General features: G+C 38.3%; 1 protein-coding gene across 1 annotated transcript; it reads right to left on the reverse strand.

Annotated features, from left to right (window-relative positions):
- Positions 1-13,331: 13,331 nt before the first annotated feature.
- On the reverse strand, positions 13,332-14,444 carry LOC131026882 (F-box/kelch-repeat protein At5g15710-like). The gene has a single exon (XM_057956886.2). It carries the CDS (start codon positions 14,442-14,444, stop codon positions 13,332-13,334), a length of 1,113 nt encoding a protein of 370 aa, XP_057812869.2.
- Positions 14,445-15,098: the final 654 nt, after the last annotated feature.

Genomic DNA, 15,098 nt, shown 5'->3' on the forward strand with positions numbered 1-15,098 from the left:
TACCTGGCTGATGTGGAGCACATACCTTTAGTTCACCTCTTGAAGGGGTAGCACCCCTAATTCACCTCTTAAATAGGTAAATGTAGCCTTCAGTAGAGGCTTGGTGAATATATCTACTAACTGCTCCTTACTGGAAACATGTTCCAATACAACCTCTTCGTTTTGAACTTTCTCCCTCAAGAAATGATTCTTGAGCTCGAAGTGCTTGGTTCTAGCATGCAATACAAAATTCTTGGAAATATTAATTGCACTTGTGTTATCACAAAATATACTCACCGGTTGAGATACAGGGACTTTGAAACCACTTAATACATACTTCATCCAAATTGTCTAAGTATAGTTCATAAATGCTGCTACATATTCTGCTTCTGTTGTGGACTGAGAGATACAACTCTACTTCTTTCTCATCCATGAGACTAGTCTACCGCCAAGAAAGAATGCATCACCAGTTGTTCTCTTCCGGTCGTCCACATTACCAGCCCAATCGGCATCGGTAAACACTTTGACATTGAAATTATTATTGTATGGATACCACAATCCATAATCTATAGTTCCCTTCAAATATCTAAGAATCCACTTGACTGCTACCAAGTGGGATTCTCGTGGACTTTTTTGAAAACGTGCAGCAATGCCCACTGCATGTGCAATGTCCGGTCTGTTGTGTACTACATAGTGCAATTTACCAATCATTGACCGGTATTCCTTCTCATTCACCAACACTGAATCATCTTCTTTTGACAATTTACAACTGGTCATCATCGGTGTACCAATCGGTTTGCTATCTTCCATGCCAAAGGTCTTCAACACCTCTTTGACATACTTGGACTAAGTGATAAAGATACCATCTTTCATTTGTTGAATCTGTAGTCCAATGAAGAACTTAATCTCTCTAATTAGTGACATCTCGAATTCCTTCTTCATTTGATCTGCAAACGCATGGCTCATCTTATCATCTCCACCAAAAATTATGTCATCAACAAACACTTCACAAATCAGAATCTAATCTCCTTCTGACTTCAGATAGATATTTCTATCTTCATTTGTTCTTTCAAATCCAATCTTCACAAGATAGTGTAAACATTCATACCATGCTCTAGGTGCTTGCTTCAATCCATACAAGGCTTTATGTAGCCTACACACCATATCATTGTCTTCTGATAGGGAAAACCCATCTGGTTTCTCTATATACACTTCTTCTTCAAGTATTCCATTCAGGAATGCAGATTTTACATTCATCTGATACACTTTGAATCCCTTGAAGGCTGCATATGCAAGTAGCATTCGAACTCCTTCCAATCTAGCTACTGGAGCAAAGGTTTCTCCATAGTATTCTCGTTCTTCTTGAGTATATCCCTTACATACCAATCTTTCTTTGTTTCTTGCCAATGTGCCATCTTCATTCAGCTTGTTTCTAAGAACCCATTTGGTGCCAATAACATTTTTGTGCTCAGGTCTGGGTACCAAAGACCATGTACCATTCTTTTCTATCTGGTCAAGTTCCTCTTCCATAGCCTTAATCCAGTCTTCATCTTTGTGTGCCTCTTTAAATGTTTTGGGCTCAAATTCAGAAATCATGCAAGAATTCTCTCTGACCTTTCTTCTTGTAAATATTCCTGCATCCTTATCCCCTATGATTTGCTTTGGATCATGATGCAGCTTTACATACCTAGGAATGATCTTAGTTGATTCCTCTTGCTTTTCCTCTTCATCCTCATCTTCATCTTCATCTACATCTACCGCAACATCTACTGGTGTAGGAGCACTGTTACTTGTACCTGGTTATTTTGCAACCAGTTCCCAGAAGATTACACCCGGTTCATCTACCGCTCGCTCGCTATCAGTTTCCTCAGGTTTCTCAGAGGTTTCATCAACTCTAACATTGATACTTTCAACAATTCTGTGAGTCCTATTGTTAAAACACTTGAGAGCTTTGCTCTTGGTGGAATACCCTAGGAATATTCCCTCATCACATTTTGCATCAAACTTGCTCTGGTGTTCACTTCTCTTGATATAACACTTGCTACCAAATACTCTAAAGTAGCTTACTATTGGAGTCTTACCGGTCCAATACTCATAAGGAGTTTTATCCTTACCTTTCTTGATGAGTACCCGGTTCATAGTGTAGACTATAGTGCTCACCGCTTCTCTCCAAAAAGTGTGAGCAACCTTCCCTTGAATCAACATCGTTCTGGTTGCTTCAACTATGGTCTAGTTGTTCCTTTCTGCTAGGCCATTGTGTTGTGGAGTCTGGGGGGCAGACAATTGCCTCTTGATGTCGTTCTCTTCACAGTACTTATTGAATTCACCAGAAGTGAACTCACCTCCTTGGTCGGTTCTAAGGCATGTAATCCTCTTACCGCTTTCCTTTTCAACTAGTGCTCTGAAGGCTTTAAAATTTCCAAAAGCTTCAGACTTGTCTTTCAAGAATGTGACCCACATCATTCTTGAGCAATCATCAGTAAGAATCATAAAGTACCTATCTCCCTAAACACTCTTGGTTTTCATAGGGCCACACAAATTAGTATGCACAAGATCGAGTAAATTATCTGCTGTGAAAGATTTACCTTTGAAGGTTGAGGAAGAAATTTTCCCTAGTTGACATTCTCTGCACAAAGGATTCTCCAGTTTGTTCAACACAACCAATCCTCTAACTGCCTTGATCTTACTAGCCTTCACAATATTATCAAATTTTACATGGCAAAGTCTCCTATGCCATATCCAACTGTCATCAAACTTAGCCATTAGACATTGACTGATATTTGTATTTCACTGAAATAAGTTACCTTTGGTCTGCATACTAGTGGCCATCAGTTCACCACTCTTTCCTTTTATTTTGCACACTCCACCTTTGAATTCTAGAGTGAGTCCTTTATCATTCAGTTGGGCAGCACTCAAAAGGTTATGCCTGAGACCTTCTACCCAATACACATTATCAACACTGCTTTTTCCATTTAGAGAGATGGACCCTTTGTGTTTTACCATACATGGTGCATCATTACCAAATCAAACTACACCTCCATCGTACACTTCCAGAGACAGAAACTTTCTCTGGTCACCAGTCATGTGGTGAGAACATCCACTATCAATAATCCACTCATTAGAATTATCAAAGCGGGGGACAACAGCCTTCTTGCCTAACACATCTTCCTTAACGGCTACAAACACTATGTCTTCGCTTTCTTCATCTTCTGATTCATCATCAGTGACACCTTCATCGACTGCAACAAGATAGTTTCTCCTATTTCCTCCTTTGAACTTTTTAAAATTCTCTGGTTTGTCCTTATTATCACTATTAGGACAGTTGATAGCAATGTGTCCTATCCTATTGCAAGAAAAACATTTCAAAGGGAGCTTGCCTCTATATTTTCCAGTTCCCTTAGAAAGTCTCTTGGCAAGAAGAGCTTCAAACTCCATTAGGATCTCCTCATCATCCATATCTTTGCTCTGTCTAGGTTCATAGCTGGTACCAACTACTTTTCCCTTTCTAGATGGTGCAACAGATGCTCTAAAGGCTGATTCATTCTTCTGAAAACTGCCATCATAACTATTTAGCTCATATGCGGTCAACTTAGCAATGATGGAGTCTAGGGATACCTTTGTCTTGTCAATAGATCTCAACTCCTGAATAGTGGCAACCCTTATTGCATAGACCGGTAATAAGGATCTCAAAACTTTGCTAACAACGATGGGATCATCCATTGTACCTCCTGCACTCTTGATGTCTCCAACAATAGTTTTAATTCTTATCCCATATTGTTGAATGGTCTCTCCTTCAACCATCTGCATGTCTTCAAATTTTTCCCTAAGGTTCTCTTCCTTAGCTTGCTTCACATGCTCATCACCGCCATAGATAGTCTCCAGAGTATCCCATACATCTTTGGGATTGTCTTTATCCTAAACATCTATAAATTCAATATCAGATAGACTACTGATAAGAGCTTCCATGACTTTCCCATTCTCTTGAATCTCTCTTCTTTGATCATCGGTGAGAGTATCGGTAGGGACAGCATAAGTATTCTCAACATAGTTCCAGCAATGAGCACCCATGCTTTTAATGTAGATCTTCATTTTGTCCTTCCATATCTTAAAGTTATCTATGTTGAACTTAGGACCTTCCCTCATCATCATTAGAATAGGATCTTTTCCTCAAGCTGTTAAGCTTATAGCACCGAGGACCTGGAGGATGCTCTGATACCAATTGATGAATAATGATAAACAGTAAATACCCAATAGGTACTGAGAGGGGAGGGTGAATCAGTATAGACAAAAATTTCTCTGACAACTTAAACTGCAAAGACTGCACTAATTGGCAAACAACATCACCAACCTAAACCAAGACAATACCGGTAAAACATAGTGAGACTGTAAAAGACATAAACCGGTAACACTTAGAACTTCTCAAAACCTAATATCTCATCTCAACTTCACCCATATGCTTAAGCAAGTAATACATCATAAATACAATGACCATTAGATCAGCATACATTACCACTTAATAGAAAACACTAAATCATCACATGAAAAAGCATCACATATAACACATTGATTTTTTCATGTGGAAACCCAACTGGGAAAAACCACAGTGGGGATGAATACCCACAAGTTGTTCTTGAAGTCTTCAGAAGTTCACTCTGTTAGGAGCCTAATCCGGTTAAAGACTTTACAACAAGTTCTGCTAGGAACCGATCCTGCTAGGGATCACCTGATTAAGGGATGGCTAAATACCTGGTTAGAGGTTAAAACCTTGTTAAAGGTTACCTCGCAAGAGGATTTGAAGAACTCAATGATTTTGAGTCACCTTGTTAAAGGATTTACAAAAAGCCTGTTAAAGCTACCCAGTAAAGGGATTTTCCAACTGCTGAAATGGTTAGAAGTCAACAGGTAATACATTGCTCTGATAACAACACTCAATGCCAAGGCAGGTCCACTTCAATTCATTTACATCTGCAATCACACTCTGCAGATCTCTACTCACTTCTCCGGTCTGGCAAGAATCGCCTCACATACATTCATTTGCCAACAACTTCAAATAAAAATCATCATCAACCTTATAGACAACAATTAGGTTGGTGGCCAAAATCTAAAACCCTAAGCATCTAGGTTAACAATACAGTCGGTCCAATCCTGACCGTTTAATCACATTACATAGGGTAAAACAATCTTGAACAAATCTCAAGACGTTCTGCATCGTTCGTTCTTCACCGCTTCTGGAAGTTGATAACCCATCACGCGCTCTCCACCATTTACTAAGATTTTGCACATTCCCGAGGTAGATAGAATCAATCTTCTCATGCAAGATCCTCAAGGAAATCCTTCACGCGCACAAGGTTGACATGGCAACGCGATCTAATCTTCATTTCAATACTAACTCATCACAGGATGTCGTTGATCGAATCGCACAGACTTGGAATGCATCAGCCGAAAACCCTGAAGTTGAGACTACCAACCGATAGTCATATCAAGTGAAACCTTGATACAAACTTTGCATATACCGACTCACTTGCCAGTTTACTTACTTCAACATATCGGTTCACACTTCATCATACCGGTTCACACTTCAGCATATTAACATCAATGACAACATACATTATCATCATGTCATCAAACTTTGCACATATGCCAACAATATGTGTGTGTGTGTGTGTTTACGAATGTACTTATACCCATACCCAAGGATTTTTTTTCCGATTCCGTGAATCCATCCCCAATTCCATATCCGTATGCGTACCCGAATTGGTAACTTATTTGTTAAATTATCTAAAATCCATCTTGTCTCATGTATGACCTATGAGGGTCTTCTAACTGATGTAGAACTGATGAAATTATCCTCAGAACTCCACCTTTTCAAGCCTCAAACTGATGATGAACATAGAAATCCACATTTTCTCTAAAAAATAATGCCTGAACTGATGAATGATACTAAGAACTTGCATTCTAACTTGAAGTTCACTTAACTAAAACTCCCACCCTTTAGTCATTTCCATGTGTATTCTTATGGTAGTCCAATCTACTAAAAAATACTATCATGACTGCACTTTCATTTCTCATAGAAGGTGATCATATCTCCATGTTGCATTGTCTAATCTCAAACTTACTATCATGTGCCTCTATATTTAGAACCTAATTTCTATCACAATCCTTATTCTTTAGTCCTTATTGATCTACAACACTGTATCACCATTCTACCGAGCCTCTGTGCATGCCTTATGACTATCACATATTTGAATGCCTTTGAGTTCTTTTTTTTCTTTGATAGACTTGATCTTCTTATCTCTCTATGACTGTACTTTGTCTTTGTTTTGCTTTGCGACAAGGCTTTTATGGACTACAATTGGCATTGATGGAATCTCCTTGTATTTCCCTTAAGTTTGGGGCCTTGAAATGGAGTATATGCCTTATGATGACAATGTCTACTTTGTGTTCTACAATATTATCATGTCTCCAACTCAGATGATTATCTTTTATGACTAGATATATCTTTGTAAGTGCTTTCTTTGTTAATCATTATCTCCTTGAGTTGTGTATGCCTAAGACTGAATTATTGTTCTTGATAGTCTTGTTGCTCACTATTTTGTAGAGTTTTCCTTAGGCACGTGCACTATCACATGTTGCCCCTTTAAACAAGTTCTAGGACTATACCTAACCCTACACTGTTATCCATGACTGTATATTGAGTTCTAGGTCTCTATCTTTATAATATCCTCCTTTGATAGTATTTTTAAATAACAATATGACTATCGATATGACTATTTATGAATGCTTTATGTACTGGTTGCAAGACATTTTTGGCATTTACTATTATGATTCCTTATAATAACTCTTCTTGCATGCATTCTTGAAGCTATTTCATCTTTATCTTCCTGATAATGAAGTACCTACTACACATAATCCTTTGTAAGATCACTGATATTAATGTTGTTGATATTAATCCTTTGTAATCGGCAAAAGTCAACCTAATGATAACACCGACAAGTAGAAGCATGTGATCGGGATAGCATACACCGTTTAAGTCCATCGGCAAAACACACAATAGCGGAAATGGAGAAATCATATCTTGTCGATAGTTGATGAGGCTATCAGTACGACTTATCTCGATGGACACTAGCAAAAAGATAAATGCATCGGTAAAGGTTACGGTGAGGGTAATCGGTGTAGACAAAAGCAATTGGGATTTTTTTTTTTTAAATCTTGGGGAAGGTCGGAATTCTGATGAACACCACAAGACAACTAACGATGTTTCCATACCTACGATGACAAAAACATCGCACGATGTAGCCTTGTCCATCATCTTAATCGTCGAAATCTGACATATCCTTGAAGATGGTCCATCAGCAAAACACACACTAGCGGCAATGGAGAAATAATATCTTGCCGATAGTTGATGAGGCAATCAGTAAGACTTATCCTGATGGAAACTGGCAAAAGTGAAATGCATCAGCAAAGGTTACGATGTTAGAGGGTCATCGGCAAAGATTACGGTGATAAAGGATGCAACGAGGTCGGAATTTCAACATGTCCTCGTCAAACAAGTATTTTCGCCTAGTGGAAAAGGAGAAATCTTGTCTTGTCGATAGCCAATGATGCTATTGGTAAGACTAATCCCGATGGACACTGCCAAAGTAAAAATACATTGGCAAAGGTTACGACGATAAATAAAGGGTCATCGACAAAGGTTATGACGATAAATAAAGGGTCATCGACAAAGGTTATGGCGATAAAGGATACAATGAGGTCGGAAGTTCAACGTCTCCTCGTCAAAAAAACATATTGTGGGTGCATAGAAATCTTTGACGTGGTGTTGTCTGATTTTTGACGTGAAACCCATTGTCAAAATCACCAACGATAATTCTGGCATATAGTTGTCTGAATTCTGACGAACGGCCATCGAAAAACTACTCCAAATGTACTATTGCTACCTCATTCTATATCTCCCTCCTCTTTATTTATCCCCATTTCCTCCCTAACACATATATATCTCATTATTTATACACCTCTCTCCCTTTATCTTCTCTCTCTCTCTCTCTCTCTCTCTCTCTCTCTCTCTCTCTCTCTCTCTCTCTCTCTCTCTCTCTCTCTCTCTCTCTCTCTCTCTCTCTCTCTCTCTCTCTCTCTCTCTATCTATCTATCTATCTATCTATATATATATATGTATACACACACAAAGAGAGATGCAGGAGCATCCCCAGTCTATGAGCAATCTTGCGTCACCAAAAAATATTTGTTTTAGTTTTGTTTCTATTTAGTTTTGTGTTGCAGCTTCTGTGTTTCTTCCGGCATTCTCTAGTAGCTATTTATTTTCTATCGCGGATTAGATTCATGGATTATAGACATGTTCTTATTCCTTATTCTAGATTTCTAGTTCATTTGGATCCTTTATCGGCAAGTTATCGCTTCTGGATTGGCTTTTTCTTGATTCCTGGAGCAGTTTTGAGCTTAACAATTAGTTGGAGATTTCTTCTCTTATGGAGCAATTTCTTGACTTACGGATCTAATTGGCACCACGTATGATGTTCCTAGGCCCTTGGTCGACCTTCCTTGGTGGTCTGCATTTCATTGTTGTCTTTGGCAAAGGAGCTCTTCATGTTTTGGGTCTGAACTATTTTACACATTTCATTTTCCTATCATTGGAGAATGTAATATTTTGTGGCCGACCTAGATGTTTTCTGGATGCTATATATGTTGTTGTATTTGATCCTTTGGGGGATAAGTGAAAGTATATGTTTTAGATTCATGATTTCTAATGTGGACTCCTCTGGAGGTCCGAATGGATTGAATTCAGGAATGTATTCTGTAATAAGGCTTGTAAGTATGCATGTTTGCCTGCATGTTGCTAGCTAGTTTGTAATGAATCTATGATATTGCAGATGTCTGATCTTGTATTTTCTACATTGTGTTGTTGCTTTAGTTGTGTTACTCTTGTTGCATGATCTATATTGTTCTCCTTGAGGATCCTCCGGGTCATGGCTGCATCAGATTGTATCAGAGCTAGTTGTGAACCTTCAAGCATTCCTTTGGTTGAACAAAGCACCGAATTAAGGCAAGCTACAAGTGTGTTCAATAGATCAATGACAAAGAGGCAATTGGAAATTTGTAGTCAGATCATCGAGTTGAGGCAGTTGCACCATATCAGTGGAGGAGATGTCACCAAGAAGGATGAACCCTAGAAGGGTAGAGCAGATGATGGAGGATTTTAAGAATGAGATGAGGAATGAGATCCAAAACGTGTTGGTTGGTTTGCAGAGGAATCCAGAATCAACGGATGAGTATGAAGAGGTAGTAGGAGATCTAGAGGTTGAAGGACTAACAAATGAGGGAGAAGAAAGATTTCTTAGAGTGGTGGTACAAGTGAGTAAAATTTCTAAAGTTGAGGTTTCTAACTTTTTGGGTACATTGAATCTGGAAGCCCTGATAGTTTAGATCAAAGAACTGGAGGACTACTTTGATTTTGAAGATGTTAAAGACCCACAGAGGCTTCAGTTAGCACAAACTAAGTTGAAAGGGCATCTTGCTTTATGGTGGAAAGAGTTGCAAAGAGATACGGTGGAGAATGGTGAGATGAAAATCACCTGGTGGAGGCAGATGGTTGCGAGGTTGAAGGATAAATTCATTCCAGGAGACTATGAGTTGGAGTTGTTCAAAAAGTTGCAGAACTTGAAGCAAAAGGATATGAGTGTGAAGGAGTATGCTGAGGAATTCTGCAAAGTGATGATCAGATCCAAACATCGAGAAATGGATAGGGAGAAGGTGGATAGATACATAAATGGACTCTAATTTAACATTTAGAATGAGATGAGTATGTTGAAGATTTCTACACTTGAGGAGGCTTATCAATATGCTTTGAAGGCAGAAGATAAAGTGAAAAGAAGACAACAGAATAACTCAAAGGGAAGAGAAAAATATGCAATGGATAGAGGGCATATGAGTAGTAGTATGGAGAAACAGACTAATGAGGAACCAAAATCTAAATGGAGTAAATAACTGGATCATAGGACACAAAGAAAAGGAAATAGCAGTAATAGTAGGGAGTTCTTGGGTAAATGTTTCAAGTGTGGAGAAACTAGACATAGATCTTATGAGTGTTCTCAAGTAACTGGTAACAATGGAATGACAAGGAATTTCATGGTGCATGAGGAACCGAATGCTAGAGTTATAGATGAGAGTATGATAGCACCGTAATAGGGAGAATCCCTTATGTTTAGAAGAGTCTTGGTGGAGCAGAGAAAAGAAGAAGTCGAACCTACTCAAAGGAAGAATCTTTTCCATCTTGTTAGTTAATCAGGAGGTAAGTGTTGTAAGGTTATTGTGGATAGTGGTAGTACTGAAAATTTGGTATCAGAAGAGATGGTAGAGAAGATTGGTTTGAAGAGGCTTGAACACCCTTGTTCTTACAAGGTGAGTTGGTTGCAAGATGATCATGTGGTAGAGGTAAGAGAGGAGTTCTTGGTGAATTTTGATATTGGGTTGTACAAAGATGAAGTCTTGTGTGATGTTTTTCCTATGAGTGATTGTCATGTTTTGTTGGGTAGACCTTGGCAGTATGATAGAGGAGCTATCTATGATTGTAAAAGAACCTTGATCACTATTGATGATGATGGGCAGAAGTTTACTTTGGATTCTTTGAAGGAGAAAGAGAAGGAAGTGAAGAATTTGAGTCTTGAGAAGAGTTGGAGTGCTGAGAACCAGGTTGCAGAGGTTATACCAAATGATGGTATGGATTAGAAGAAGGATCTTGAGGATGGATCTGTTAGCAAGATGGTACCAAATAGCATTAAGATCAGAGTTGTGGTGGCATATAAGAGTTTCGGTGGAAGAAATAGATTAGATTTGCAGAAGAAAGAGAGTGGTAATAAGAGATAATGTGCATATATGAAGCAAGGAAATAGAGGAGAAGTGGAAAAGAAGTTCGAGCATTCAGCTAAGTTACCAGAAGGGATAAGGAGGAAGAACTTTGTAGACAAAGAGGACATTTGGATAAACAATGAGCATGGGGTCTATATTCTGAATCCTTTTTTGATGTTTATGAGCTTCCTCTCATGGAACATCTTTTTCTACTTGGGGTGTCTGATGCAGGAGCATCCTCGGTCGATGAGCAATCTCGCATCAACCAAAAAATATATATTTTAGTTTTTTTTTTGTTCAGTTCTATGGTGCAGCTTCTATGTTTCTTCTGGCATTCTTTGGTAGCTATTTATTTTCTATTGCGGATTAGATTCATGCCTTTGAGACGTGTTCTTATTCCTTATTCCAGATTTCCAGTTCATTTGGATCCTTTTCTGACAAGTTATCACTTCTGAATTGGTTGTTTCTTAATTCCCGGAGCAGTTTTGAGCTTAACGATTAGTTGGAGATTTCTTCTCTTGCAAAGCGATTTCTTGACTTGTGGATCTAATTGGCACCATGTACGATGTTCCTAGGCCCTTGGCCGACCTTCCTTGCTGGTCCACATTTCGTTGTTGTCTTTGACAAAGGAGATCTTCATGTTTTGGGTCTGACCTATTTTACACGTTTCATTTTCTTATCATTGGAGAATGTAATCTTTTGTGGCCAACCCAAATGTGTTTTGGATGCTATATATGTTGTTGTATTCGATCTTTTGGGGGATAAGTGAAAGTAGATGATGTTTTAGATTCATGGTTTATAATTTGGACTCCTCTGGAGGTCCAGATGGATTGTATTCAGGAATGTATTTTGTAATAAGGCCTGCAAGCCTGCATATTTGCCCATATGTTGTCGGCTAGTTTGTAATGAATCTATGATATTGTGGATGTCTGACAGAGGAGTCCGGATGGATTGTATTCAGGAATGTATTTTGTAATAAGGCCTACAAGCCTGCATATTTGCCCATATGTTGGCGGCTAGTTTGTAATGAATCTATGATATTGTGGATGTCTGATCTTGCATTTTCTACATTTTGTGTTGTTGCTTCTATTGTGTTACTCTTACTGCATTATCCAATTTGTTCTCTTTGAGGGCCCTCCAGAACATGGTTGCATCTCTCTCTCTCTCTCTCTCTCTCTCTCTCTCTCTCTCTCTCTCTCTCTCTCTCTCTCTCTCTCTCTCACACACACACACACACACACACACACACACACACAACATTTTCCCTAATTGACCTTCCAAACCTCTTCAATGTACCCATGGCACACCAAGGTTCAATTGCTAGTTGTATTTGCAAAAAGGTTATAAGAATTTTAAGAATATATGTTAATAATAAAAAATATCTCAAGTTTCTCTCAAAAATAATAAAAATTGTATGTAAATATTATGATAATTTTAGAAAATTGATTTCAATTAGTTGATAGTGTTTTCTTTCATAATCTTTTTGAGTTAAATATATATAATACTACATTGTTTAATGGTGGGTACTAGTCAGATTTATTTAAATCAAGATAACAATAATTATAGACATTTCGACCTAAGAAAAGGATAAATAATAATAGACATTTCGACCTAAGAAAAGGACAAATAATAATAGACATGTGGAATTTACTTGTCATTGGACTTTGGAATAATTAATAGCTATTACACGATATTTTCGTGTCAATAGACCTTCTCTTAGTGGGAAACACTTAGAGAAGTACATCTATTGACAAATGATTGAAATGACTATTGTTGAATCAATATTGTCTATAAGTTATTTTTGACCATTAGATATTGATTATGACATGTGTCATTGTCTAGATGTCTTTTCTCCTTAAATTTAGGTAGTTATTATCTTGACTATTTATTATCAATTTTCCATTTACTATTCAAATTTTGAATTTTGTGAATTAGTAGTATGATTAAATCTAAAAAGAGAGTAATATCAAGAAAGCAGCCGCCAATTTAGACAAAGTCCGCTTCTCCACCAAACATATAGTGTCGTTTCTTCGTTATGCGTAGCTCGCGAGAGTCGAAGCCTATCAGGCTATCACTATCAACTTATTACTTTATATAAACTTCTACTGCAATGAGGACTATGAAGTCCAAGGTAAATTTTTACACGATTTTCAGTTTTATTGCGGGGGATATGATAGAAGCTTATCCACAAATTATGAGAACATGTGACTCTAACGTTTTATGCACACAAATTTTACGTATTGGTTGAAATGACGAAACAACGAGAAATTACAGGTCCTATAAATCGCATAAATGGATAAAGCAGAAGGAAGGTGTTGAACAAATTTATCGATACAAATTTGTACGAAGTCAAAAGTATATAAATTACAGATAAGAGTACGTATCTAATGTACATAGATTTTCTGGTAGTTTTGGTGAGAATCAGGTGTACAGTCGACCTACTTTCTATTCTACAAATGTACATAAGATTTAAGCTTGGTGCTTTTCAACACTCACAATTGACAATGTGAAATGGGGCGAAGAGGAAAGGCGTAGAGATGGGAATTGCGACCTTGTGGAAAAGCAGGATCTTTACCTAACCATTCCCATTTTTTATTCACCATGTTAAACGCCAACGCACTAGGACTAAGCTGGGTGATTATGCACACCCAATCCCCCACTCCACAACATATCAATCTCTGCGACATGTCACCCCATCTCGAAGAAGCCATGAATTCTACCTCAATATGCTCAGGCATTTCTTCCAATAACACCCACTCATAGTCTTCCTTTTCCTTTAATATAACGAGCTCCCAGATCTGAAATTTACTAGTACCGCTCTCTATGCTGTTCCTCATAACCATCAACAAACGGCCCCTGCAATCTACAAGGTAAGGGGAGGAAATGTCATTACAACCTGCAGGCATTTCTGCTTCCAATTCTTCCCACAAATCTCTTTTCTGGTCGAAAACAACAACGCCATAAGGCATCTCTACAATGCAATAAAATCGACTGTTCATCCAAACACCTGCATCTAGCCCAAATTTGGCTTCAGCCATTGTTTCCCCTGACATTCTCCAAATCTGGGTTTTGGAATCATAAACCTCTGTCACCAATCCTCTGAAATTGTTCACAGCCCGGTCGTTCTCACCCACCACCATTATCTTGTAAGCCCCGTCTTTGTGAAGATTCAAGCTAACTTTATGTATAAACTGAATCTTATTCATGGGCGCCAGATTTTTCACTAACTTGCTGACGGGGTCACAAATGCTCAAAGCTCTGCAATCTGCCACCAAATTCCCCAGGCAAACCAAATTCCCGCTAGCGCTAACAATACTTTGTCTATAGAGAGGAGGATTGAGAATCTTGTGCCAGCGTTTTAGTGAAAAATCGAAGGCACATGAAAACATCCCAGACGTGCAGAGAAAGAGCCATGGCTTCTTCTGCTCCACTGCGGATCTTCTCCTGTAATAACAATTTGAGCCTAAAAATTCCCTCCACTCTTTGCACACGCTTTTGAACTGCATAGCGCTTGCAAGGGGTAAGAAAAGCAGTACAATATTCACAATATCTTTAGGAAGATTACTCCATACAGAGTCCATAATTTCTTCTTGAGGGGCCTGCATTTTTATGATTTATTCCGCCACTTCCATATAATGATGTGCAGCGGACTATGTATAGCTGAGCTGTAGAGTTGGAGCAGTAGAATTTGGGTTGGATTTTCCTACAGATTCTTCGAACGTGCACGCACATGTTTATTAAAACAAAACGAAAATATTCCTCGTGGCATATATTGTGAATACGACAAGCCGACAGTACGAAGTTAGTATAGAGTGAATGGAGAAATATGGGCCGTTGATGTGGTACACATTTCTACCTCGGGGAAAGCGCCACATGCGAGCAATAAGGAAAGTCAAAGGAAAGACGTAACTGGATGGAACAAATCTTAAATTAACGATTTTAGAAGGGATGGTATCTTGTAGTAACAGAAAGCCCAAGTTCCAATACAGTTGTAAAAATTACGTTATAAAATGTTTGAAGTCTCCCAATAGAAATTTAAAATATAAGAGCTTGAGGGCGGCGGGCCAATGTAGTTTGTCATGTACACAGAAATTAAGAATCATTGTTTTATAACCTGCAAGTTGTTTAAAGCTTTTCCATGGCGGCCTAACCAAGAAGATTCCGATTCCAGGTTTTTCGTGCTTGCCGGTTGTTTTACCCTTTAGAAAAAAAAATAATGAGCCGAGAAAGACGGTGAGATATGGAACTCTGATTATTCG

The sequence above is a fragment of the Cryptomeria japonica genome, chromosome 1, assembly GCF_030272615.1.
Source record: "Cryptomeria japonica chromosome 1, Sugi_1.0, whole genome shotgun sequence".
Taxonomy (NCBI): Eukaryota; Viridiplantae; Streptophyta; class Pinopsida; order Cupressales; family Cupressaceae; genus Cryptomeria; species Cryptomeria japonica.

What these genes read in the sequence shown, in the direction of transcription:
- LOC131026882 (XM_057956886.2), bottom strand. Translation starts at nt 14,444, where the DNA reads ATGCAGGCCCCTCAAGAAGAAATTATGGACTCTGTATGGAGTAATCTT.